Raw genomic sequence first — 25,746 nt, forward strand, 5'->3', positions numbered from 1 at the left:
TTCGCTTGAACAGCGCTAACCTCGCTCATTTACCGAAACGCTCGATGGGTTGTGCGTGCTGTAGAACTGTCCCGTGACAGTGCACTTTACCTCGTAGGTGACAATGCTGGCGTTTTGTGACGTTAACCTTCCATCTCGATGACCCCCAATGCCGATAGGCACTGCTCTTGGTCGTTTGTGCGGTTTCGTGATTTCGGGGAACGCGTTTTGAGTCATAAAATGGCGGATAATGCGCACTTGTGCATGGGATTCCCCATTTGTGTTGTGATATTTGCATTCCTGATCTGATGTGTGTTGCCGTTCGCGTTGAAGACAAACGGTCTCGCAGTCGCCCGTTCTGCAAGGCGCCATGATGCACAGTGGTCGGCGCTCTCTAACGCATCTTACGCTGCAGCCTCGCTAGCCCAAAACCGGAGCAACAGATATGGTAGCTTGTCCGTGAGAGGCGGTGCTTTTCACATGTGCCCTATAATAAATCCTGTGCATTTAACAGCTCGGCGAGTTTGACCTTCACCGACATGCACGCCGAGATACCTGCAAGCGGCCACCGAGCGGCGCACTTACGAATTGCCGATGGTCTAGGCTTCGCGGCACCTGTACTCATGACATCCCCGCGGCATCTGCACGCGTGGCATCACTGCGGCACCTGCACGCGCGGCATCCCCAGCGGCACCTGCACGCGCGGCATCCCCGGCGGCACCTGCGCGCACGACATCCCCAGCGGCACCTGCGCGCATGGCATCCGCGCGGCACCAGCCGGCCCGAGCAGACCGGCCAGCCATAACCCGCGGCTGGCTGCGCCGGCCGCCGCGTCTGAGACCGCGCGAGCCCACGGACGCCAGTAAACACAGCACGCCTGATCTGAATCTTTTCATGACAGCTAGCTCAGGCTTCGTTACAATGACTTGGTAAGAGGGGCAAATTTGCCATGCGTCATTCTCCTGCATGTTTTGTCCATGCTGGGTCATTAAAACTTCTTTCATCTCAATCGCCAGCCACCACCATTACTACTGTAATGTGGCACTTCGTCGCCACACCAGTCACTTCGCTCACCACCACATCACCTGAAGTCACCATGTGTCACAGCTCATCAAAATTGCTCTTCCTTTCTGGGGGAATTACGATAACAGACGTCCAGTTAAAGGGCTGTGCCTGGCCATGCGGGGCCGCCTGATCTCTGGTTTACCACAACCGCAGGAGCCGCGGACCTGAGCGGAGGCGCTGCGACTTCATGGTTTAATAGTTCAATGACAAATATCTGGACTTTGTTTCGGCGTGTTGAAAAGCAGTGGTGGGGCATCCCTGCAAATATGCCAGCTGTACGTCTTATGCAAGTCATGATCCATACAGCCGGGATCCCTGCTCGGATGTTTGCAGGAGTTGCATTTCTGGCCGATGTAAGCAAACATCCGAGCAGGGATCCAGGCTGTATGGATCATAATGTGCATAAGACGTACAACTGGCATATTTACAGGGATGCCCCACCACTGCTTTTCAACACGCCGAAACAAAGTCCAGGTATTTGTCACTGAACTATTAAACCATGAAGTCGCAGCGTCTCTCCACAGGTCCGTGGCTCCTGCGGTCACGGTAAACCCGAGATCAGACGGCACCGCATGGCCAGGTTGCCCTCACTAGAGGGAGCCGAACAGCCACCCCCATGCTTACGTATCTAAGGCAGCTTACCAGCGTCCAGTTGCACAAGCACCATCGGCCGGCTGCGTTGCGTCCGTCTGACAATCCAATCTGGTTCCCCTCCAATACCCTCTAGCTGATATTGTGAACCAGTGAGGTCCACTAGTCCAGTCCGGACAACCAGCGATAAACGCCTTGACAGTTGTGCCGAGTCATACGCCGTCAGACCTCACGAACATCACCGGTATTTACGTAATTGCGGGAACTAATCGAGGAAAACGCACGGTTATTACACCAGACACAGTCAAGTCTAGCCCAAACCATACCATCATACATGTTTAAAGCATACAGCCCTGCCAGAAATACGATGCATATGCAGCTAAACGACTAGAATGCGGCTGTGGGTAGCGAAGCCACCACGCGTTGCCGCTGACGCACAACTAATGAAAACGGGATGACCCAGCTCCGTTGGCAGAAGTGTTAACTCGTCTATCGTTACACCGTCATTGTCATTGATCACAGCTGTGAAGCTTGCCTTTCGAATCGATATCGGGTTCCGGCGTTCCGGTGCGCCAGCGGAACACACGTGGGCTGCAGTGCTCCAGTTCACACAGACGCTGAGGATAGCCGATTTATTTATAGGTGATTTTCGTATCCACCCGGCCCATCAGTCGCGTGGACAAGTGGCAACTCTTATCACGTCGATCGACTATACGATCCAAAACACCGGAACAGAACCGACCCGTGCCCACACTGCACGCCGCTCGGCGGGAATGCCAGCGCGGGCAGCCCCGGCACCACCCGCACCGCTCGACAGGACGAGCCAGCGCGGGCAGCCCGGGGCCACCTGCACCGCTCGACAGGACGAGCCGGCGCGGGCAGTCCCGGCGTCACCTGCACCGCTCGACAGCACGAGCCAGCGCGGGCAGCCCCGGCGCCACCCGCACCGCTCGACGGGACGAGCCGGCGCGGGCAGCCCCGGCGCCACCTGCACCGCTCGACGGGACGAGCCTGCGCGGGCAGCCCCGGCGCCACCCGCACCGCTCGACGGGACGAGCCGGCGCGGGCAGCCCCGGCGCCACTCGCACCGCTCGACGGGACGAGCCTGCGCGGGCAGCCCGGGGCCACCTGCACCGCTCGACAGGACGAGCCGGCGCGGGCAGCCTCAGGGCCACCCGCACCGCTCGATGGGACAAGCCTGCGCGGGCAGTCTCGGGGCCACCTGCACCACTAGACAGGACGAGCCGGCGCGGGCAGCCTCAGGGCCACCCGCACCGCTCGACAGGACAAGCCAGCGTAGGCAGCCCCGGCGCCACCTGCACCGCTCGATGGGACGAGCAGGCGCGGGCAGCCCTGGCGCCACCTGCACCGTTCGACGGGACGAGCCAGCGCGGGCAGTCTCGGGGCCACCTGCACTGCTCGACCGGCAGGGGACCGGACCGCACAACGCGGCAGGTGGCACCACCTCTGCCGGCGTGCTCACCGGCGGCGGTCGCGGGGCGACGGCGGGCGCCATCCTGAGAACGTCGGGGACCGGCAGCCTTTGGCAATCGTGGCGCAGTGAGCGTCAGCAGCGAACACCAGTGACGTCACGCTGCAGAGGCACGTCGACCACAACACAAACACCGCAGACGGGATACACAGGCATCGAACGCCGCGTGAAGACGATCTGCTCAATTGCGCAACAATCAGGACCGGAATCGCCGCACAGCACACACCACGGAATTGGGCTACAGAAGCCTTTTATCGCACACGTCAAGTTCTCCTCTGGTCTGGTCTGAAGCTGGAATTACGTAGAGGAATCGCCAAGCTCCAGCGCAGCAACGTTAGCACACAGTGCGTGCGTCACGGAATTCCATTTTCTCATGCAAATGATCGCCGCATCCTCGACTTGATCAACAGACGCACATTCCTACCTCGACGTGGTCCCTCGTTCGTTTGTATCGAGCAACACGTCCATTTTGGCGCTACACTGAGGGCACTCCCAGTCCATCAGAGGGCCCGGCCGGTGAGGTGATCGCGTGTCGGAGTGGTTGGTCGGGGGCGGCCGGCACCACCGCCCGTGCAGTGTGGGAGGCCTCATTGTCCAGGGGAAACAAAAAATCAATGTCGCAGCGGACTGGCGAATAGCACAATGTCATCGTCATTGTCAAATGACGGGACATAGCGGTCAAAAATTGCACAAGACGTCAGGAAAGCTTCCAACAAAGTTAGGGGAAAAATAGATCAACTTGAACTCATGATTGAGCGAGGAAACTGCGAGCCAACACTCTAAATCACAATAACCCTAAGACGAAGACTAAAGGCAGTTCTACTAAAAAAAAACGAAGATAAGGAAGAATCAACGAGGATGGATGGAAAGAACAGCAACGCAATCGAAGCCAATACCATGATTTGATTATCAAAGGGCCGGTTACCAGGGTGCAGATCATAGACGGCTGCGAGCAACACACATCAAACACAGCGCAACGGTCACTGGTCAGTATCACAACACCTGTTAGGCTGCACTTGCTATCTAACCTGGCTCGATGGTTTGCAATACTAAGACGATTTTCATGCAACATTCCAGACATTGCATATTCTCAAAAATTGTTCAGCCCTGTCTCGAAAATAGATCAGGAATGTTGTTCACATTTCAAAATTTTTCTACAAAATGGCTCCAATCGTGGCCAGCGTACGACCTCCCTAGAGACAACGGAAGGGACGGAACGCATCTGCCCATTAATTGGCATGCGGCCGCGGCACCAGCACCGGACACCGTATAATGCCCTATAGCCTATGAAACAGACAGCCGGCATCATAGCTGTGATTGACTAGACTGGGGATGGCAGACTTTCAGTCCATGCAAGAACCGTTCAAGAATCGCGATAATTATCACAATTATTTTCGGAACCAACAAAATCACTACTGCGGCCCGGGAGCAAAAATCATTCATAGATGTATGATACCAATCAAATCAAACTCATTGACTTATAGTTCAAAGCAGCAACCAACACCTGACTTCGACTGAGACCTTCGGCCGCAGCCCCATTAACACTCCAAGACCTAACTACGTGCTACAAGTCGCCGTGAAATGGAACTTGTACCAGAGAAGGATGCATCAAGATACAAAAATAAAGGGAGAGTAGAATGGAGGATGAACACTACAGAGCACTTGGGGAAAGCTGCCACCCCTACTCTCTCCATATGAAAATATTTTTAGCAGCTCCCACCAAACAGAAACGCGCACATCCACCAGAAGACGTGCAGGGACGAATACCAGATTAGGATGCTGCCAACCGGGGTTGCTGTGCTGCGGGTCCCGTATCGAATGCCCATACAGCCGAAGGGCATTACTCCAGCTGCAACCTGTATTGGTCCTCGTAAGGATAACCCACGCAAGCTGCCCTTGAACAAGACTGAGCAAAGTTAAGTGTTTGCAGTGTATCAAGTCTTAAGTGTCTATAAATGAGTCGTGCCACAGCCGGCGGGCTGCGTCGTCCTGGCCAAGGGTCGGGTCAGTTCGGTCGTGTCGATTCGGAAGCAACTTTGCGGTTCAAACCATAGGGTTCGAGCCGCCGCGTCGCGTCCGTCGATGCGCCGGACCCGCGACTCCAACGAGCGGCCAGAACATTCCCGTATCGGATCAGCGTGACCCAGCGTCAGGACGACACCCACGGACCCATCCGGCTCGAGCGCAGGGTCCATCCCGACAGGCTATGGCGGCCGCGGTCAGCCACAACCGCCGGGGCCGGCTGGCTACGGACGCGTGTTCAGACAACGCAGTCGGGCAGTGCGGCGGCGTGGGGGCGGCGGGTGGCCGCTGGCGCCGGCGGCTCCGCCGGTCAGATGTGCTTCTTGGCGCGGCCGCCGCAGCCGCCGCAGCAGCCGCGCTCCTCCACGCGCTCCACGCCGCGTCCAAACATGCGCACGGCGCGCGGGTGCACCCTGCCGAGCGGAGGACGACACAGTGTCAGCACAATAGAGCGCGGCCCTAGCACAGCGCAGAACGCGGCCCTAGCACAGCGCAGAGCGCGGCCCGAGCACAGCGCAGAGCACGGCCCCAGCACAGCATAGAGCGTGGCCCGAGCACAGCGCAGAGCGCAGAGCGCAGCCCAGCACAGCGCAGAGCAGGCCTTCAGCACGGCAGAGTATGGACGTCGGGGCGGTGTCAGCTGGGCAGTGCGCGCGGCGTCAGGACAGCGGAGAGCACGGCTGACTGGCTGCTCGCTTTCAGCACGGCTGAGCCGGACGGCCCGAGGGCGGCAGGCGAGCGCCACAGGACTGCCGTCCGCCGCTCGCCGCCGGTAAGCGACACCGCCCACTGAGCCTCGGTGCACTGGCGGCTACAGCCGACACCCCAGGTCCGGCCAGGTCAGACCAGGGGATAGAGTGGGCCGACAGTTAGACAACTGGCATAGCCGTTGGACCAGGGTAACCCGTGCCGCCTGATCAGCCATGTGTCGTGGGCATTGGAGATTGCTGGCGGCTGGATGTGCGCACCTCAGATTGCTGGCGGCTGGACATTCTCATCTGAGAATGATGCGCGGCTGGATCTGCCCATCTAAGATTGATGGCGGCTGGATGTGCTCACCCGAAATTGCTGGCGGCTGGATATGCTCACCTGAGATTGATGCGCGGCTGGGCCACCACCTCGCCGTCGCAGTTCCAGACGCTGTCGCGCGCGTCGCCGGCAGCCGGCGGCACCACGGCCACCTCCGGATCGGCCGCCGGCCAGTCGCCGGCCGCCGCCGAGTCCACCGACAGCGCCGAGTTGACGTGCGTCTCCCAGAGCAGGCGGTGGCCATCGCCGACCACCTCCGGCAGCAGCTCGAACTCCTTGACGCGGTAGTACTCGACAAACGGCAGGTCGAACTGGCGGTGGGAGCAGCGGTCAGCAGCGGCGAGCCTGCGGGGAGGCGTCCGCCAGCAGGGGGTGGCAGGCGCCGCAGCACACTCCCAGACATGGTCCGGCCCAATGGAGCCTACGATCAGCCGATGCATTTACTTAAGCCCGTCTGGCGACATGGGCTGGTTGATACTGCTCGGGTACATCTTTTGCACTCCTATTTCACCCATCGGCACCCTTGCTTGCGTGTTGCTTTCGGCAATCGCCACCAGTCAAAACTTATCCACCATACACGAAACACTAGCAGACGGTGGAGTGGGCGCCCTCTATTCGCAGGATTGCGAAATGTAGATACAATGATCAGGAGCATAAGCAGGATTCCTCAATAAGCGGGGTGCAAAACTTTTTTCTCGGAGAAGGCAGCATTTTAGCACGTCCCGCGTTCGTCAGATTTCTTGCACGGTGCACAACGAAGTTGCCTGGGTTTTAAACTACTTTTACTTTTACTTTTTAACAACGCCCAGCGCCCCAGCACCAGCCCTCTCGCGCCGCGGCCCTCTCTCCGGAGGGCGGGGCGGCGGCACACACCGGGTCCTTGCCGGCCGCCGAGCGGTACATGTAGCGCAGGAAGTTGGCGCGCGATGTCTTGCGCACCAGGATCAGGTGCGCCCAGCCGTCCGACAGGTGGGCGCGCGGGCACATGCCGGCCGGCGTGATCTTGCAGCGGCAGCTGACGTTGGCACTGCTCACCACCAGGAACGGGCCGCTCACGCGATGCCACTCGCCTGTCGGAGGTTAGAGCCGGCGGGACGTCAGAGACGGCGGGAGGTCACAGACGGCGGGAGGTCAGAGCGGGCGGGCGGTTAGTCAGAGCGGGCGGGCGGTCAGTCAAAACGGGCCGGCGGTCGGTCAGAGACGACGGGAGGTCAGAGGGGGGCGGGAGGTCAGGGCCGGAGGGAGGTCAGGGACGGAGAAAGTCAGGGCCGGCGGGAGGTCAGAGACGACGGGAGGTCAGAGGGGGGCGGGAGGTCAGGGCCGGAGGGAGGTCAGGGACGGAGGGAGTCGGGGCCGGCGGGAGGTCAGCGCGGGCGGAAGGTCAGCGCGGGCGGGAGATCAGCGCCGACGTGCGGTCAGAGCGGGCGGAAGGTCAGAGAGGGCGGGAGGTCACAACCGGCGGGAGGTTAGAGCGGGAGGCAGTTCAGTCAGAGCCGGCGGGAGGTCACAGCCGGCGGAAGGTCAGAGCGGGCGGGAGGTCACAGCCGGCGGAAGGTCAGAGCGGGCAGGAGATCAGCCAACGGAGCGCCACCGGCGGCGGACAATCGGACAAGTGTTTCCACCTCAGCACGAGCGCCACCGTCGAACGGCTCGGTTCATCGCACTTTGGAAAAAAGCAATAACGCTTTCTAGGGAACGGTAACCTACCATTAGAGTCAATTACTATCCAGAAAACACTCTGCCCGGACAGGCCAAGAAATAATTAAGCCTTTGCTGATCTGTGCAAAAAATGTACCGTTACATGTCCAACAATATGATGTCACATATGCCAGAGACCCGTCCGCGTTACCACATCCCCAAACACAGATATGCCGCCACCCGTGACCCCACACTGCTCCCCCCCCCCCATCCCCATCGGGACGGCCCCTCTCCACCGTGACCTCACGAGGCCGGAGTGCCCACCTGTCGGCTCGGCCGGCTCCGTCTGCGCGTCGGGCGGCGGCGGCGGCTCGCGGCAGCACACATCACAGTCGGCGAAGCAGGGCTTGTGCGGCGCGAGCGAGCCAGCGGCCGTGCGGAACGCCACCGAGCCTCGGTAGGCGCGGCTCCGCCAGAACCGGCCGGCCCCTGCGGCACAGCCCACGGCGGCGTCACACCCGCGCCCCTCCGACGGCCTGACGGGCGCAGCACGCCACGCGTCGGCGACGTCACGGAGTCGGCGGAACGCAACAACAAACGAACGTCACGTCCCTCGCCACGTGTCGAGGTATAAACAAGCACGGAGAGAACGCGGGACCAGCGCCGAGGGTGGGGCCGATACGGCCTCCTGGGCTGCCGGCTGACCTGCCACGTTGTAGCGCATCGGACCGAGCCAGAGCAGCTTCTCGCTGTCCTTCAGCAGGTCGCCGAAGAAGCCGTACGTGATCATGGAGAGGGAGTAGCGCAGGAGACGGCCGCCGCTGCGCAGGCTGCACACGTCCACCCAGCGGGTGCTACCTGTCGGCAGGACGCAAGCCCCGTCACGGTCACGGTCACGGCTGGGCGGCGGCGGCACCTGGCTGCGGGGGGGGGGGAAGAGGCAGCCAAAGCGTGTCGGGTTTAATCCACGGCCAGCGGAATATACGGCCGTCTTTAAGCCAGGCTTAGTTCACGTACGCATGTGCGCGGTGGCCGGGACGGACGCAGCGTCCTGCCCGCCGCTGTTTGGTTCATCAGCTAGAAAACAGTGGATGACCACTGATTCCCTGCAAGGAGAGGCCTCTCAGTCCGAATGATTGGATTGGGGTACCATGGGTGAGTGTGGGTGCAGACGGTGACGGGGGGCGTGACATCCGGATCTGGGGGGATCAGTGCGCCCACATCCAGGCAGCAAACTCAAGGCCATCCCGCCCGGCCCAGTTTTCGCTGAGCGTTCCGATGTGTTGCGATGCGAGGCAGAACGTAATCCAAAAGCAGTATAGCAACCAAAATAGGCCGCACCGAAGCATAACAAAACAACGGCGACAAAGAGTAGCTTGTCAAAACGGCAGGTCATGGTGCGTTCCACGGCAATCCCCAGCGAGCGGTGGAAATAGTTGACTGAGATTCAACTTGCATCTGGCAAGGACAGCTCCCTCCCAACTCGCACGCAGGCTACAGCGTGGGGCGCATTGGGAACATCATTGCTTCCAACGTTATACTCCTCTTCAGTTCCGTTCCGCCTCACATCGTCAACGCCACGCAACGCAGAGGCCGGAGTGGAGCAGCCTTAAGCTCCCGGCCGGGCGCGCCTCGTCCCAGGTCCCCGAGGAGAGCCGCTCGGACCATGTCACCGCAGCTTCCGGCCACCCCGCCTCGTCCCAGGTCCCCGAGGAGAGCCGCTCGGACCGTGTCACCGCAGCTCCCGGCCACCCCGCCTCGTCCCGGGTCCCCAAGGAGAGCCGCTCGGACCATGTCACCGCAGCTTCCGGCCAGCCCCACCTCGTCCCAGGTCCCCGAGGAGAGCCGCTCGGACCATGTCACCGCAGCTTCCGGCCACCCCGCCTCGTCCCAGGTCCCCGAGGAGAGTCTCGTGGACCGTGTCATCGCAGCTTCCGGCCACCCCGCCTCGTCCCAGGTCCCCGAGGAGAGTCTCGTGGACCGTGTCACCGCAGCTTCCGGCCACCCCACCTCGTCCCAGGTCCCCGAGGAGAGCCGCTCGGACCATGTCACCGCAGCTTCCGGCCACCCCGCCTCGTCCGAGGTCCCCGAGGAGAGCCGCTCGGACCGTGTCACCGCAGCTTCCGGCCAGCCCCACCTCGTCCCAGGTCCCCGAGGAGAGCCGCTCGGACCATGTCACCGCAGCTTCCGGCCAGCCCCACCTCGTCCCAGGTCCCCGAGGAAAGCCGCTCGGACCATGTCACCGCAGCTTCCGGCCACCCCGCCTCGTCCCAGGTCCCCGAGGAAAGCCGCTCGGACCATGTCACCGCAGCTTCCGGCCACCCCGCCTCGTCCCAGGTCCCCGAGGAGAGTCTCGTGGACCGTGTCACCGCAGCTTTCGGCCACCCCGCCTCGTCCCAGGTCCCCGAGGAGAGCCGCTCGGACCGTGTCACCGCAGCTCCCGGCCACCCCGCCTCGTCCCAGGTCCCCGAGGAGAGTCTCGTGGACCGTGTCACCGCAGCTTTCGGCCACCCCGCCTCGTCCCAGGTCCCCGATGAGAGTCTCGTGAACCGTGTCTCCGCAGCTTCCGGCCAGCCCCGCCCGGCGCCTGGGGTGTCCGGTGCGAGGGCGGGATCACCCCGAGCGTTGGCGACACCGCGCTTACGGACGCCCCGAGCAGCGCGATGCGGCGCCACCAGCCCGCGCAAGAGGAGTCAGGTGCCGGGCCGGCGTCCGACGCCGCGCCACCCGGCGACGGGGCGTGGCCAGGCTCGAACCGGAGCCTTTCCGGCGCCGCCGGACAACCGAGCCGGCACCGACGTCGCATCCGACCCGGACACGGGCAGGGGAGGGGCTCAGCCGGCGGCCACATCGGCAGCTGTAGCGATGTTTATCAGTGAGGCTGTGTATTAAGGTCACCTGGCGCTAGAGGCAGCTGGTAAGGTCATACCCAACTTCTTGATCCTAACGTAAGCATAAGGACCAAACTGGCCGGGGACGCGCCCACGCTTATTATATGCTAGAGCACCTCCTATATTCAAGAAACCTAACAGCAGCCGCTGAGACTTCCAAATCACAGGAGCCAGACCTGTGTGGCTGCATTTCTCCAGCTCAAGCATGCTTCAACAAAAGGGACGAACGGTGAGCTTAGCACATAAAAGTTGCTTCACCCAAACCAGTGCAATGAGAAACTTGAGTGTACATTAATCGGAAGCGCCACAAACGTCGTAAAGGGGATGTTGCAAATGAACTGAGTACGTTCGACAATAGTGCACATCCTCCTTCCTTTCGGGTTCGATTAAGATCATTATTGACTGATCTAGCACTCGAATTTCAAGGACATTGGATTCTGTGTAGACAATCTGCCCCATCGGAAGTGCTCGAGGATTAAGCTCGAGCTGCAGTAAAGTGTGAGTACACTAAACATGGTCAGCCAGTCACGAGGCATAGGCAAGACGTAGGCGGGAGGTGCTTCGAATCTCCGGGAACGACAATGCACGCCAGATCGTTGTTAACAGCACCAGCCAACAGAGCACAGCTAACAAACTGTCGGGGCGGCGACCATACAGCACACCACCCGCTCGGTGTCCCTGGGAATGGCTGTGGTAACCGCTCAAGTCCACCAGCGTTGGGGGCCGCTCCCCCTCGCGGGAGTGTCTTGACATGCGAGGCACCCGAACTAGGGCACGCGCAGCCTCCACGACACCCACAAAGCATACGTATGGGTGTATTAAAACGCAATGCAGGTAATGTCCAACTGCTGTGTGAATGAGATCAGATATCAGTTCTATCCGAATTAGGTCAGATAAGGTCAGAAAACGACGTAGGTCCTGGCGGGCATCGCGGCACGTTAATTTATCACTGATATCTGCCGTTACACTGGAAGTTCACGATCGGGTGGTAGTCAGCGTCCACACAAGCACTGTTTGGCGTTAGCTCCGTTTTCAGAAGGTCACTCAAACAAAATGGTTCCGAGTAAATCTACAAAGGTGACCTCGCGCGGGTGACGAACAATCGCCGCGCGAAAGCCTTGATCGCCTGGCTGCGCCGGCGCTGGCGCTCTGGTGAGAACCACACCTCCGTCCTGGCGGCTCGCCCATCGTCGACAGCTGCCGACACATCACATGACGGCGATCGGCGATGGGTCACGAGGCTCATCAACGCCTCATCGGCCGATCGGGGCCACCTGCGACCCGCCATTAGCGACACTGGCGCGTCCAGGCCGGCCGGGCGCCCGCACCGCGCGCGACCTCGCGGCTGGTGCACCGCCGGTGGATGGTTCGGCGGACGGACGCTGCGCCTGCGCGGCCATGGAGCGCCCGTGGTGCGACTGGTGTGTCCCAACTCCGGTGGACACGGCCAGTCGTGGAGGGTGACGAGTGTCGTGCCGCGCGTTGGTTCAGGGGTTATCTACAGAGACGCGCGACTGTCTCCTTCGAGCTGCAGTGGATTTGTAGCAGCGCGTGCTTGTTCTACGCAATCAGCTTCTTTGACAATATTCGGGAAACGAGGTCACATTAAGACCCAGCGTGCACTCTCCACGACGTCACGCATCACGCTTTGCACGTACCATCCGGAATGGTAACGTACTTTTGCGTTATCAAGCGCAAGTCTCCAATGTGAGGCAGACAGCCATCCCGAGCAACAACGCGACGAATCGTCGAGCCACTGCTCCCCCATCGTCTTAAACGGCAGCTCGTCTCGGCTGGGCCGGCCAGACCAGCTCCACATCGGCCGGCCGTGGCCTCGTACGGCGCTGGGGGCGGCGGCGGGCCGCGTACGCCGGGCCGGCCGTCGATACGGACCGATAGCGGTTATCTGGCGCCGCCCGATCCGTGTGTACACCGCCGGCCGTTGGCCAGGCCCGGTGACGACCGAGGCAGGGCGGAGGTGGCACCAGACGGCCGGTATGCAGCCGACCGGACGTGACGCGGCGGGAGCCCGACGGCTGCGGCTGAGCTCGCGGCGGGGACGGCCGGCGGGGATCCCGACGGCTGCTGCTGAGCTCGCGGCGGGGACGGCCGGCGGGGAGCCCGACGACTGCGGCTGAGCTCGCGGCGGGGACGGCCGGCAGGGGCCCGACGGCTGCGGCTGAGCTCGCGGCGGGGACGGCCGGCAGGGAGCCTGACGTCCGCGGCTGAGCTCGCGGCGGGGACGGCCGGCGGGGATCCCGACGGCTGCGGCTGAGCTCGCGGCGGGGACGGCCGGCGGGGAGCCCGACAACTGCGGCTGAGCTCGCGGCGGGGACGGCCGGCGGGGAGCCCGACGACTGCGGCTGAGCTCGCGGCGGGGACGGCCGGCGGGGAGCCTGACGGCTGCGGCTGAGCTCGCGGCGGGGACGGCCGGCAGGGAGCCTGACGTCCGCGGCTGAGCTCGCGGCGGGGACGGCCGGCAGGGAGCCTGACGTCCGCGGCTGAGCTCGCGGCGGGGACGGCCGGCAGGGAGCCTGACGTCCGCGGCTGAGCTCGCGGCGGGGACGGCCGGCAGGGAGCCCGACGTCCGCGGCTGAGCTGGCAGCGGCCGCCCGCCGCGGTCGGTGCACATGTTCCGACCGAGATCCGAGTGGCACGGAGCGTCAGACATGACCTCACCCATTACAAAAGTGAGGGGCGACACTGGAAGGAGATCAGAGGGTAAAGAACCACTGGAAATGAAAGGAAAACTCGTAGGAAACTGTACAAGTCACATTAAACCGTGCCACACATCAATTCGCCATTTTTTTATATCACCACTAGTACCCACACTGGTGTAAGTTAATCCGGGCGCGAGCAAAAAATGTTAGACCAAAACTAAGGCTCAGCGACCAAGCATTTGTTCCAGAGTGACACGCCACCATCCCAAATAATTTATAGCCAGTGCCTTCCCAAACCCACCTGGTTCAGAAATGCATACATATGGCACAAGGCACGTGTAACCGACCTCAAGCGTGCTACATATTTGCATAAGGGCCAGCCGCTCACACCGGTACCTGTCCCCCGGGAATTACCGGTGCTCGAAACTTCGCGACAACAGCCGTTCCCGTTCACAACCACTTGATTACATTACGGGAGACTCGCGCCAGACAAAATCGGAACAAAAAAGCAGGGTCCTTCTTGCCTTTCACTATCTTACAAGACGGCGGGAACTCACATGCAACCGACGGGCAGAAAATCTGACTACTGCGCACCACTCAATCGCATGTGGGCTGCATGGCTGCAGCGGTAACCACCACCGTCAGACAAACGCACGCACGCCGCGTGAGCGTGCGGGCGCGGCCGGGCGGCCGCCGCCGGCCCGCGGTACGTACCCATCACGATGTGCAGGGCGGCGGTGACGGCGTCCTGACTACCCTGTAGGCTGCCGCACACGGCGTCCGTGCTGCCCGCTGCGGAGTGGACAGGGCGCTCGTGAGCAAAGCCGTGCCCAGGGCGCCGACACCACGGCAACGGTGCCGGCACACACAAGCCGTCGTGTATGTAGTAGTATGCTCGGGTGAGACTATGTGGATATCGACGTTCGCGCAGAGGCCTGTAGTGAACAGCGTTTTACGGCAAGTTGAGTGTTTAAAAAAAGGAAGAAAATAACAACTTTCTCAACTAATTTCAAATCAAAGTCAACTCGTATTTAAGTAACGGGAAACTTTATCGTGACGACGGTTTATCATAAACATACAAAACATGACTGAAAACGACGCAGAAAACGTACGGCAGCGATTTTACGTTGCTTTCGTACATATCCCAGCACTCCGCCATATCAGAGTAGGCCACGATAAACGAAGGGGACACTCCTGAGCGACGATAACACCCATAGAGAGCCCACTGTCCGGGAATGGCGCCGGTGAGAAACCACTTACCGGGGATGACACCGATGGGGACGGGCGCGTTGGGCGACTGGTCGTCGGGCTGCCGCTTCAGCAGGCCGTTCAGCACCTCCATCAGGGTGCCGTCGCCGCCCACCACCACGACGCCATCGCAGCCGCTGAGCGAGCACTGCTGCAGCAGCGACGAGGCGTGGCTGGCGTGCGTGGTCTGGATCACCTCCGTCTGCCGGCCGGCGGCGGTCACGGAGGGTCAGAGCGGGTCACGGCCGGTCACAGTCGGTAACAGCGCCTCGCGGCGAAGCGCAGCAAGTCGACCACGCGCCACCAGATCCTGACCAGTCGCCTCGACATCCTCACCATTCACCTCGACATCCTGACCGGTCGCATCGACATCCTAACCAGTCGCATCGACATCCTGACCATTCACCTTGACATCCTCGCCATTCGCGTCGACATCCCAACCAGTCGCTTCGACATTCTGACCGGTCGCATCGACATCCTGACCAGTCGCATCGACATCCTGATCAGTCGCTTCGCCATCCTGGCCGGTCGCATCGACATCCTGACCAGTCGCATCGACATCCTGACCAGTCGCTTCGACATCCTGACCGGTCGCATCGACATCCTGACCAGTCGCTTCGACATCCTGACCGGTCGCATCGACATCCTGACCGGTCGCATCGACATCCTGATCAGTCGCTTCGACATCCTGACTCGTCGGCACTGGGTATTCATCACGCGGCACTAAGCCCCAACCAGCGTCAAAACATCTAGACAAGTCCCCGTTAAACCCCGACCAGTGGGCGCTAGCCTCCAAACAGGCGCTCCAAACGCCGACCGGGAGTCGCCCGATCCTGCCCGCATGCTGTTTCCGGAGCCCAACAACGGTGTGTCCTGATCACGTCCGCTCACCAACGGAGTGCTGCCGAGCGTTCCCGCAATCTGACACGCCATCCTGATTCAGCACGCACATCGAAGCCAACTGACAACGCCACGCAGAGGTGCACGACTGCGCGGCCCTCCGTCACAACACGCTGTGCTGCGGGTGGCAGAACTGGCTGAAAACAGCGCTGCCATGGCTCGTTCGGCACGGACTGGCAGAGGCGGCAAAAGATCGCACGTGACCAGGAGTGGCATGGGGAGGACAGTGGTGGTGCCATGAGGAGTTCCAGGCATGGAGACGTCGCGAGGAGCGAGCCTGTTTCGCATTACAGGATTCGGTCCGGAGTCGCCCATGAGGCGGCGGGATGCTCCCTGGGGCTCAGGGCCACATGGGAACCATTACCTCCACTTTCCTCCCACGCGAGAGCAATTCCGAGATGGCAGCGAGGGCCGCTATCTTGAATCAGCCATAGCAAATTACTGCCTTCATTTATGCACGTCAATCAACACAGAAAAGAGAGCAGCTACATTATCGTTCCAGCATTTTGGGGGGCAATGCCACCAGACCACGAAACAGAAAAAGAACATTTACTTATAACATCCACATATGTACAAGAACATTTATTATACAAGCATATATATATATATATATATATATATATATATATATATATATATACATATACGCATGAACAGCTTCCAAAGCTAAGCACACTAGTTGGCAAATGCCTCGCTATAACAAAAGACAGCCGTTCAATGGCGATCAATTTACCACCGTGCGGTAGCGTGTGGAATCGAAGATGGCTGCGAGATTCTCACCGATCGTGTGAAGGCCTGGTCATAAAAGTATCATGCTTGAATGACTACAGAGGGCCCATACGCCGTCGATCGTCGCATCACTCTGCTCCGTAAGACTCAGAAGTGCCAAACACATCCGGGGCGTGAAAAGCTGGCATTCATACCACCTGGTACAATGGTATTCACGCACGTCCACAAATACCAGCACTCCATTCAAAACACCGCAAGCCGGAATCCCGGACAAAAGGAGCCAGCTCCGCCCAGCATATCGATAAAGCAAATCAGCAGGCGATCCGTGTCCCAGGACTCGCCATCGGTCCGTGGCACTGGCGCCACGGCCAACCGCCATCGTTCCGTGGCCCTGGCGCCATGGCCGACCGCCATCGTTCCGTGGCCCTCGCGCCACGGCCGACCGCCATCGTTCCGTAGCCCTCGCGCCACGACCAATCGCCACCGTCGCGCACGGAGTGGCTTCAAAAGGGGCGCACACTGAGATATCCAGAGTTTAACGTCCAAGGTCAAAACGTCAAAAATCACAGAAACCTGAGGTTGCGCGCCCCAAAAAAACCTGCGCCCAAAAATATTTTATGTCCATGGGTGGAAAGAATCACAACATCCAAGCTAGCAGCATCCAAAATAGAAACACCCAAAGTTCATAACATCCAGCGTTCATTCCATCCAAAAGTTGGAGAACACTTAACTATTTGCTTAGTACACGATAAAGCGGTGGCGTCGTTGATTTGTCCTGCTATGCCGACGAGTAACGTCATCCGGTACAGTGCTACCTAACTAATACTACTGTGCGTGGGCAAAGACAACGTTCTGTTTACGCACGCGAATTTCACCGTGTCTGCATGTGTTCGGTAGTATGCTTATGACGAATTTAGAATTATTGATCCCCGGCTCGTGACCTCGAAGATCTCTGGTTACTGGGCAGTAGGTGCACGGCGGCCGTGGAAGGCTATTGTCGGATCACCTGCTAGTTTTTTATTGCGATGGACAAAATCCTCCGCGGTGATTGGTTCCCCTAGCTCCTTTATTGGACCGGTCATGTTTCACGAATCATTTTGCTGATGGATTCGATTACCTCTTCCAATTCGTAAAAGCCTCGTGAGTTTGCGTCGTTTCTAAGACCATCACCTTTACCGCAGCTAGCACATCGATTATATTCAGAGCAGCAATTGGTGTTAATGGCTGTTTGAAACCGATAGCACAGCCGCTGAGTCAAAGTTGAGAAGCGGCATCGATGGCTTCTTGTTAAACAATTTCCTTGAATGGAGCGTGCCAGGCGTGACGCTGCACCATAAGTAAATCGATGCCGATGGTTTGTAGACCGTTTCACGACATTAGAGCCGCAACAAAAAATATTACAGACAGGAGCGCTACGACATTGCTTCTGCTGCCAATACTCATACACATTAGTGTTACAAAACGAAATTTATGCTGAAAAAACTGGACTGGTTGGACTGGACATTCCTACCACTAACACTTGTAGTTATTATTTATACACGGCATTAGTTCTACCGCGAAAACTTCAACGCGACGTTAGTGCTACACGACCATATCTTACCTTCACTTATATTGCAAAACCCTTACGCGAAGTAAGTGCCACAAGTGCTAATCTTGATCACAACTCTTTGTTGCATACGTAATGACGAGCATAAACTTTTGCAGCATACATTCGTGTCGTGTAGCACTCACGTCATGTATGAGTTTTTGCAGACGAAGCAATGTCCGTATAAGTAATATAAGTTCTTGCAGAAGATGCAATGACCTGTTTAAGTTTTTGAAGCCAATTTTGTTTTGTCGTGTAGCACTCATGCCGTGCATAAGTTTTTGCAACAGAAGTAATGGCGCGTACAAGCAGTCTACATAAGCTTTTGCAGTGGAAATAATGTCGCGTATAACTGATGTCGTGGCACTCCCGTCCGCAGGAGTTTTTGCCGCAGCGCTCAAGTCGTGACACCATATAGGCTCCCTCTTAGAACGGAATCTATGCCGGGGCCGAATACAGGACCGCCAGCCGCCAAACGCTCTAGGTAATTCGGAACAACCATGTTCCACGGTACTTATCATGTGATCACGGGTGAACGCGAAGCTGACTAAGCCATCTTTTTGGCAGAGGAAAATATGGTATTGTTGAGTCATCTAGCAACAAGAATGGAAAAAGTACGCTGCAATGTCGTGCCATGTAGCAGCAGGAATCAAAACTAGTTTTGGCCGTCGTCGTCTCTTGATGTCATACATATTGGATGTTATGAATTTGGACGTGGCTTGTTTGTTTCACATCAAATCCGCCAATGGGTACGGAATAAGACGCGCTCGGGATGTTGTGAACGCTGTATGCTGCGACTTGGGATGACATGAACAGTGGACACTGCGATCTTGGACGTTCTGGTGCCCCTCCCCTTACAACGATCGTGCCGGTGGTGACATCACCATCCTGACGTCACTAGCACGTATGGAGCGGTCTCAGGGCGGCCGGCGCAAGTTCCCATTGACTTCCGATACTGCCCACCGACGGCCACGACCAAGCCAGTTTGTACGTAGGCATGGCGAGCGACCGAGGGCGTGCTAGGGTCCACACGAAGCAACCCCCCCCCCCCCCCCTCTCTAGCGCGCAACGCCCGATGCCTGTTCATCTCCACGTGCCGACGGGCGGGGCCGCAGGGCGGTGCCGCCGCGCACACACTCATCCCATTCAAGTCAAGTGCCCACGTGCGATAGCGGCCGCCTTCGCCATTGGGCGTGCTTAGAAACCGTTGTTTAGTCCATGCGTCGTCCCTAGCTACTGCGGGACACTGCTCGGAGACGGCGGGGGGCGGTGCGGAAGGCGGGCCAGGCGGCGAACGCGTCGTGACCGCCGGCATTGATCAGCGCCTACGACCCGGCAGAGTCACGGCCGACTGTGACCATGACGACACTCGTCAACAAACACAGCGACCAGTTGAACGGCGCGCGCTGGACGGCGCGAGGCTGTGACAACGGCGCCGCCCACGGCAAACAGTCGGGCGGCCGGCGGCCGGCACTGACACGCCAGGCGGGACGGCGGGACGAGCGGGTCACTGCTGAGCCAGCGCCACCACACACAGACGCAAACACAGCGTGCGCAGGCAGGCAGACAGGCAGGCAGGCAGGCAGGCAAGCGTGCTTCTAAAGCGGCGTGGACGAACCATTCAGCTGACAGGCAAAGCAACATTCGCGGCGACGATGAATCCCCGCCATCTGCCCGGACTCTGAGCACGCCGACCACGCTCCGTGCTCACCCTGAAATCGTGCTTCAGCGCCGTGCTACATGCATGTATGCATCGTGTAGAGAAAGCCGAGCCACGAACGACACTGCGTGTAAGAGGAGCCACGCGGGTGCGGCGCGTGCTGTTATTTACCTGAACACCCGCTAACGCGAAAATGGGCTTCACTTTCTTCTTGTAAATGGCCGGCCCCCGGCGGCGGCCGCAGGCAGGGTTAATGAACACCATGAGGCTTTGGGGTCTCCGAAAACCTGACGGTATCACAGATGCCGGCGGGCAGACGCATGCTGTCAGCTGCCAGTGGGACTGACGGGGTTATATGCCATGGAATGCGGAAAGGGCATTACAATGCAGCTACTGAGTGGTTAGGCTAACGTTAAGCGCGAAGGCCACTGGTTATATCATTAACAGGAAATAAAACTCACGCAAATGCACCTCCCGAGATCGTTTTATAGGACACACACCACTGCAGCAGTATGAAAGAGCCAAGCAAGGCACATGTGCAAGCTTCTGCGGGCCTCAAGACCCCAAATTTATAATTGATCGCTACAACTGAGCGAAAGATTAAAGGACAATGTTCCTAAGTACAAGCGGTGAAATTGAAAACGGATGGACCGTTTGCCAGTTGAACAAGCGGTTCAAACAGCCAGCTATGGCAAACGTGTATATAAATGACACACATCATGAATCTTGATCACGTTAGATAAAACACTGCGTTTTTCGGCCACTTGAGCGCTGCATCAATGTCTGTTCCCAGGCGTCTGGAATGCGACCGTAATGTTCCCTGTTTACGGCCATATGACTGCGAATCAATCGCTTATGATCCACATCGAGGTCATAATGTACAATTGGTTGTTCCTGACGAGGAAGACGCCACCCTGATTCCGAGAGCTGTTCTCGCGGTGAGCTGCTCCTTTCATACAAAACAAAACGTATACCCCAAACCCAAGGACATGACGAGTTTGCATAGAGCGTTGCCAGAGTGCTGACTCCGCAGGGTCGTATTCCCCTCCCCCTCCCATCGTCACAAGCACAGTGGTGAGAGGTCACTGAGGGCACCGCCCGAAGGCCTAGAAGCACGTGTCCGTCCGCGCGTTGGCCGGCGCCAGCCGCTGACCTTGCAGCAGCGTGTGCAGCTCGTCGACCCACTGCCGCAGCGTGTCGGCGCTGCGCTGGTGGAAGTGCTGCACGCGCACTTTCCAGCGGCGGCCGGCGCGTTCCGCGTAGTGCACGGCGAAGGAGCGGCCGCAGGTGGCGGCGGCCTGCTCGAGCTGGCCGTCTTCGCGCACCGGCACGCGGTACACGGCGGCGCCGGAGCCGGCCGAGGCAGCGCGGCCCGGCTGCGGCCGGCTCACGGCCACCACCTCGCTCAGCGGCACCAGGTGACGCACTGCAACAGGAGCCGAACACCTCGAACACCTCCCGGGACCGAGCACGCACGCACATCGGGCGCGCTCTGGCGATCCGAGAGACAGTCCCTGGTGGTCCAGCAGAACCCCGGAACAGTGGTTAACAAACTTCCAACTCGTAACTGCCAGTCACCATGAATGAACGGACTCAAAACGAGCATCAGTCGCGAAACATGCCATTCTCGCACTGGTGTGACCGAATTTCCGGGTGGCTTTCAGGAAATGGCAATGCCTCCATAAGCAATGTAGTTGATGTTTCTGTTATGCAGACATTGTAAACAAACACGTCCTCACCCTGTCGGTACGCCTGTCGTAACCTTTGTAACGTTTCGCTCACATGCGCGGTGTTCGGGCATGGGCGCTGGCCCTACCGTGGCCTAAACGAATTCCCTTCAAACTCTGTGTGTCATGCAAGATTAAAATAGACTACGATAGCGGACCTGATGCAGCTTGTTTCAGTAGGAATCTACTTCAAACAATGTGTGTCACGCAAGCTAACAACGACTGCTTAAAGCCATTAGACGATTTGCTAATTCAAAGGCCATGGGCGATGTTTCTGCTTGTAATCGATGCTGCCGAGACACCGTTAATCAAAAAGGGTTAAAAGAACTTCAGTCTCGTCTACATTTTGCCAACCGACCTATCCAATTGCAGCTACTTGAGTCATTCACTGAGCTTCAAATAGCCCACACAGACCCTCCTCGAAAAAAAAACACGAATCCAAAGCGGCTTTTAAGGTCACTTCCTTCAGAGCGGCTAGTGCACAAGGCAGGTGGCGGGCCGCGGCATATAATGTTTCCGGAACATGGAAATACGTGCAGAATAAGACAAATAGAGCAAGCAAGTTCAGAAAGGGAGGAACGGAGAGCACGAAAGAGAAAAAGGCCGAACAGGAGGCAAGATGAAAAGGCAACAAAATGTCACACCAAACACTACTCAATCATGTGAATAGTTACAAAACTGACATTCTTCGGCGGTGAAAGTAATGTAAGCACGCCAGACAAAACGTTCCCCGAATACATCTCAGACCAGCGTTGGGGATTTGGTGGGCTGCTAAATAGTGAGCACTATTGCGGAGCAAAGAACGGCGCACCACCACTGCTGGCTGAGTGGCCGGCGCATCTTTACCTCCAGCAAGCAGCCTCACCTGCAGCTCCCAAATGGGTGCCCACTGATGGAGCAGGCTGTGCAACATCATGGCCAAGCCTTTTGCATCAAAGAAGATTAGCGTGAAATTCATCACAATTTGTTTCTGAAAATAGACATCCCTCCACAAGGATGCATCCAGAGAAATCAGATGGAGCTGATAATGAAAAAGGGTCCCCTCTCATCTTCTTTGTCAAACGTCACCTATATCCAGTGATAATGTCTGGTAATTGTCAAGGCATATTTTGTTCAATAGGGCCCTCAGGATGTTCTTTTTACTGAATATTGTTCATCCCTGACTTGTATGTCTATATCTCACCATTAAAATATTCTTAGGCCTGTTTTCCTTGTTATGGAACTAAGCCCTGATGGCAATGACCCATGCTGGGTCCTTAAATTCATTTTCATTTTGAGGTGGAGTACAACATGCATTGCCTTATTTGTTTCCAGTACCTTAAAGAGTGTTCAACATTTGCATGATGCCTTGAACAGAAATGGCATCTTAAAGATTATTTGGTGCAGTACACAGCCCTGCCCTTCTTAAGACCTAAACATCTCTAGTTTCTGAGCTACATGCCCACAAGGATGTGCAGACTTTTTCAGGTAGACTAATTAAAAGCATCCCATAGCTTTTTTCACTTAAAAGTACACCAATAATTACAAGTGAACCTATTTCTTTACTTAAAAGTATACCAATAGTTATAAGTGAACTTATTTCATCATATCTGATGCATGCTTTAAGAGCTTCAAATGTGGAGCATTCCCTTTAATATCAAATTTGTCACTGATATATCCAGAGAAAAGCCAATTGTCAAAGATTCCCATATATTTTGCGAGGTCTGGCAAAACTTAGGACATTTCTCAGTCTTTCCAGGCAGAGCAAGAGGCTGAGTGTTATCCATTTTAACCTAGTTTGGTTAAGAGTGAAACTTTCTATCAGAACTGTATATCGATTACATTTGAAGCCTTGTCAATATACCGATCACAGTCAACATGCAGGCCACATTTTGTAAGATTGCCTGACTGGTCAAGTCTAACAAACATGTGTTAGAATGCATGAATAAACCACTTAGTTTGAACCATAGTATTTGGTTCCGGCAATGTGTATAGGAATTTGCAATTTTACCAAGTTATCAATAGAATCAAAATAAGCATCCCAAACCCAGTTTCAATGCTTGGGATGCCTTGTTGAACAGCCCCTCTTCCCTTCCCATAGTTGGTCAGCTTTATCAACTAGCTGCAGAGTTAGCTACTCAGCTAGCTAGAAAACCAAATCTTGGAAGATGGCCCTGCAACCACTATAGGTTATTTTAGGGTATGCTACTGACACACTGGTTCTTCTGACTGCCAACAGCCATATCCAGGGATGGCAGACTAAGGTGACAGGAAGAAGTTTTCTCCTCTCTCTCCTCCTCATCCTCCTCCCCTCCCCCTTCTATCCTGAGGCAACATTTAACATTAACCCTAAATCAGTCTATGGAAAAAGTAGAAATTCTGTTTGCTCATTGCCCACACCAAAGATGTGAACACTATGTTATCTGCCAGTGGTAAAGTTTTGCAAAATGTGTTGGACACCAGGGGGCTGAGAGGAAGAAATCTGATAACCCCAGCTAAATAAATGCCAACTGGTTTTTCCACAACTTCAGCCCACTTTCTTATCAAATTTGGAATGCTGGAGCCCAATTTGGAGGGGCTGAACATTGGCTGGATAATGGTTGGACTGATATTGCTATTGGTATTGGATTTTGTTGCATTGAACTTAGTCATACACTTCACCTCACCATAAAAGCTTTAATGTTATATGATCCAGGCATTTGAAACCATTAGGTACATATTCATTCCCCTTTTAGAAGGCGATTTCAAAATTAGTTTTGAAAATCCCAATACCTGGGTCAAAATGCCTGCATGATAACATATTTTACACATGTACACATATACACACATCTATATTGGGCACAATTGGTGTTCAAGTACTAACTTTCAAATTGTATCATTCCCAAAAACCTCTTTTTTTACACTGGCTGGGAAAAAAGACACAAAACAAAAAAGTTGCTTGCATATTAAATGGCAGCTTAGCACAACAGGATTATGCAGCGTGTCTCCCATTCTCATATTCTCATTATATAAACAAGCATTAACAGGAAAGCCCGTTCAAGACCGGAACACAAGAATAGGATACTTACAATCTGGAGTTCCTTCCGGTTCCCAAGAAATGTAAGTTTGCCCCATCGACACCTTATGGCGAACCGAATTTATTTGAAAATATCCTTGACGGATGGGGGTGCCCATTGTATTCACGACACCCACCTCCATTCCCTCTACCCGCATGCCAGTTTTGGAAATGTGATTAAGTGGACAGTCCGCCTTAAGCAAAGATATCCATCCGGCGCCCAACTTCCACCCCCTAAAACACCGCGGCCCCGCCCCACCCGACCCCAGCCGTGGAGCGGAACTGACTGAATGAGGGACGGAATCAAGCATGGGAAGTGTGGTGCCACCAAGAGAAGAGAACGGGAAGGAAAAATTCAAATGACGTCAGTATACTTGGTGCTATGATTTATTTCATCTGCATTGGCTTCCGTGCGTTTTTTTAGAGCGCGTACATTTCATCACATTAGAATTTTGAATTTCTGATACATCTTGCTCGTTCTTAAACAGATATAACCCTTACGTTGGAAATCCCCAACGGTATATTTGACGTATGAAGCACTTTTCCGTCAAGGTTAACGGCTAGGAGTCGTCCATGACTTACATTACCGGTGGGCGGGGAGGGAGAGTTTGAGCGAGCGTAACCGAGGCCTAGCTTTAGGAGGGTGGTTTGGACATAGTAACGTTGCGCTCAGGTATGGATACAAAGCTGGCTCGATTCTTTTAAAACATTTCAAATATCGAAGAATCCAATGACTTCCTCTCGTTACAAGGAGCGGGGGTGCAGCCAGAGGGGAAACGCCCATCAGGCCCGTCCTTTTCTTTCTCACCATACGTGGCTCCTGACAGGGAGTCAGAAATCGTCGTGTTACGTGCTCCCCGACCCTCCGCCCTGCCCTTAAGAAAACCCTGGCTGCGCCCCTTGCATGCGGCGTACTCGTTCTCGTTTCACACCTCAACCAATATGCCAAGCGAACGTGACGCCGCGTCACCGGGGCATGTGAGTCAGGTAACAAGTGAGCAATTAGCGGGAGAGTAGAAAGTGGCCAAGAAAATGCCTAGCACAATTCATGCGTGTGCTGTTACCTCGCGATCCCGTTTTTAGCCGGGTCTGCAGCGTTGGACGCCGGTGCGCCGCCATCGAGCTCCACTTGTCACGGGGATGCCGTCATGATTAAATGTCACCCACATATTGCGTCATGTCTACTAGTCATCGTCATGTCCAGTTTTGTTTTGCATATGTAGGTGCGTTACGCGTAAAACTTTGCCACTCCCTAAGATAAGTTGCGGCGTGGACAGGTTCTTCGTTGCAAGGCCCACCCCCGACCCCTCCAAATACCTGAGCCATAGGGGGAAATCGCAATGCCTTTAGCATGCGCTCTCGCGGATCTGCGCTGGAGCTAGAGATAATTATTGCCAAGCGGCATAAAGCGACAAGTTCAGCAACTACACTGAATAAAGCCGAGGGTATGTCGACAAAAGGCAAATGCATACATTTATTACAACCTCGAGGTCATT

The 25,746-nt window shown here is 56.7% G+C and overlaps 1 protein-coding gene across 1 annotated transcript; it reads right to left on the reverse strand.

Annotated features, from left to right (window-relative positions):
- Window positions 1–5,459: 5,459 nt before the first annotated feature.
- LOC119091623 (ceramide kinase) lies at window positions 5,460–24,489 on the reverse strand. The gene is made up of 10 exons (XM_037214430.1): window positions 24,264–24,489; window positions 20,643–20,915; window positions 19,661–19,776; window positions 14,628–14,817; window positions 14,082–14,159; window positions 8,522–8,674; window positions 8,141–8,305; window positions 7,052–7,248; window positions 6,239–6,489; window positions 5,460–5,562 (listed from the first exon to the last, which is right to left on the reverse strand). Exons 1-10 carry the CDS (start codon window positions 24,406–24,408, stop codon window positions 5,460–5,462), a joined length of 1,671 nt encoding a protein of 556 aa, XP_037070325.1. The 5' UTR covers window positions 24,409–24,489.
- Window positions 24,490–25,746: the final 1,257 nt, after the last annotated feature.

This window comes from Pollicipes pollicipes, unplaced genomic scaffold (genome assembly GCF_011947565.3).
Source record: "Pollicipes pollicipes isolate AB1234 unplaced genomic scaffold, Ppol_2.1 Scaffold_3447;HRSCAF=4054_pilon_pilon_pilon, whole genome shotgun sequence".
Lineage (NCBI taxonomy): Eukaryota > Metazoa > Arthropoda > Thecostraca > Pollicipedomorpha > Pollicipedidae > Pollicipes > Pollicipes pollicipes.

Bases quoted from the DNA above. Each gene is read 5' to 3' on its own strand.
- LOC119091623 (XM_037214430.1), bottom strand. From the start codon at position 24,408: ATGCGGGTAGAGGGAATGGAGGTGGGTGTCGTGAATACAATGGGCACC. The intron at 19,777-20,642 runs GTCAGCGGCTGG...TGATACCGTCAG, and splicing joins GCTGCACACGCTGCTGCAAG to GTTTTCGGAGACCCCAAAGC. The intron at 14,818-19,660 runs GTAAATAACAGC...GCCGGCCGGCAG, and splicing joins TCGCGTTAGCGGGTGTTCAG to ACGGAGGTGATCCAGACCAC.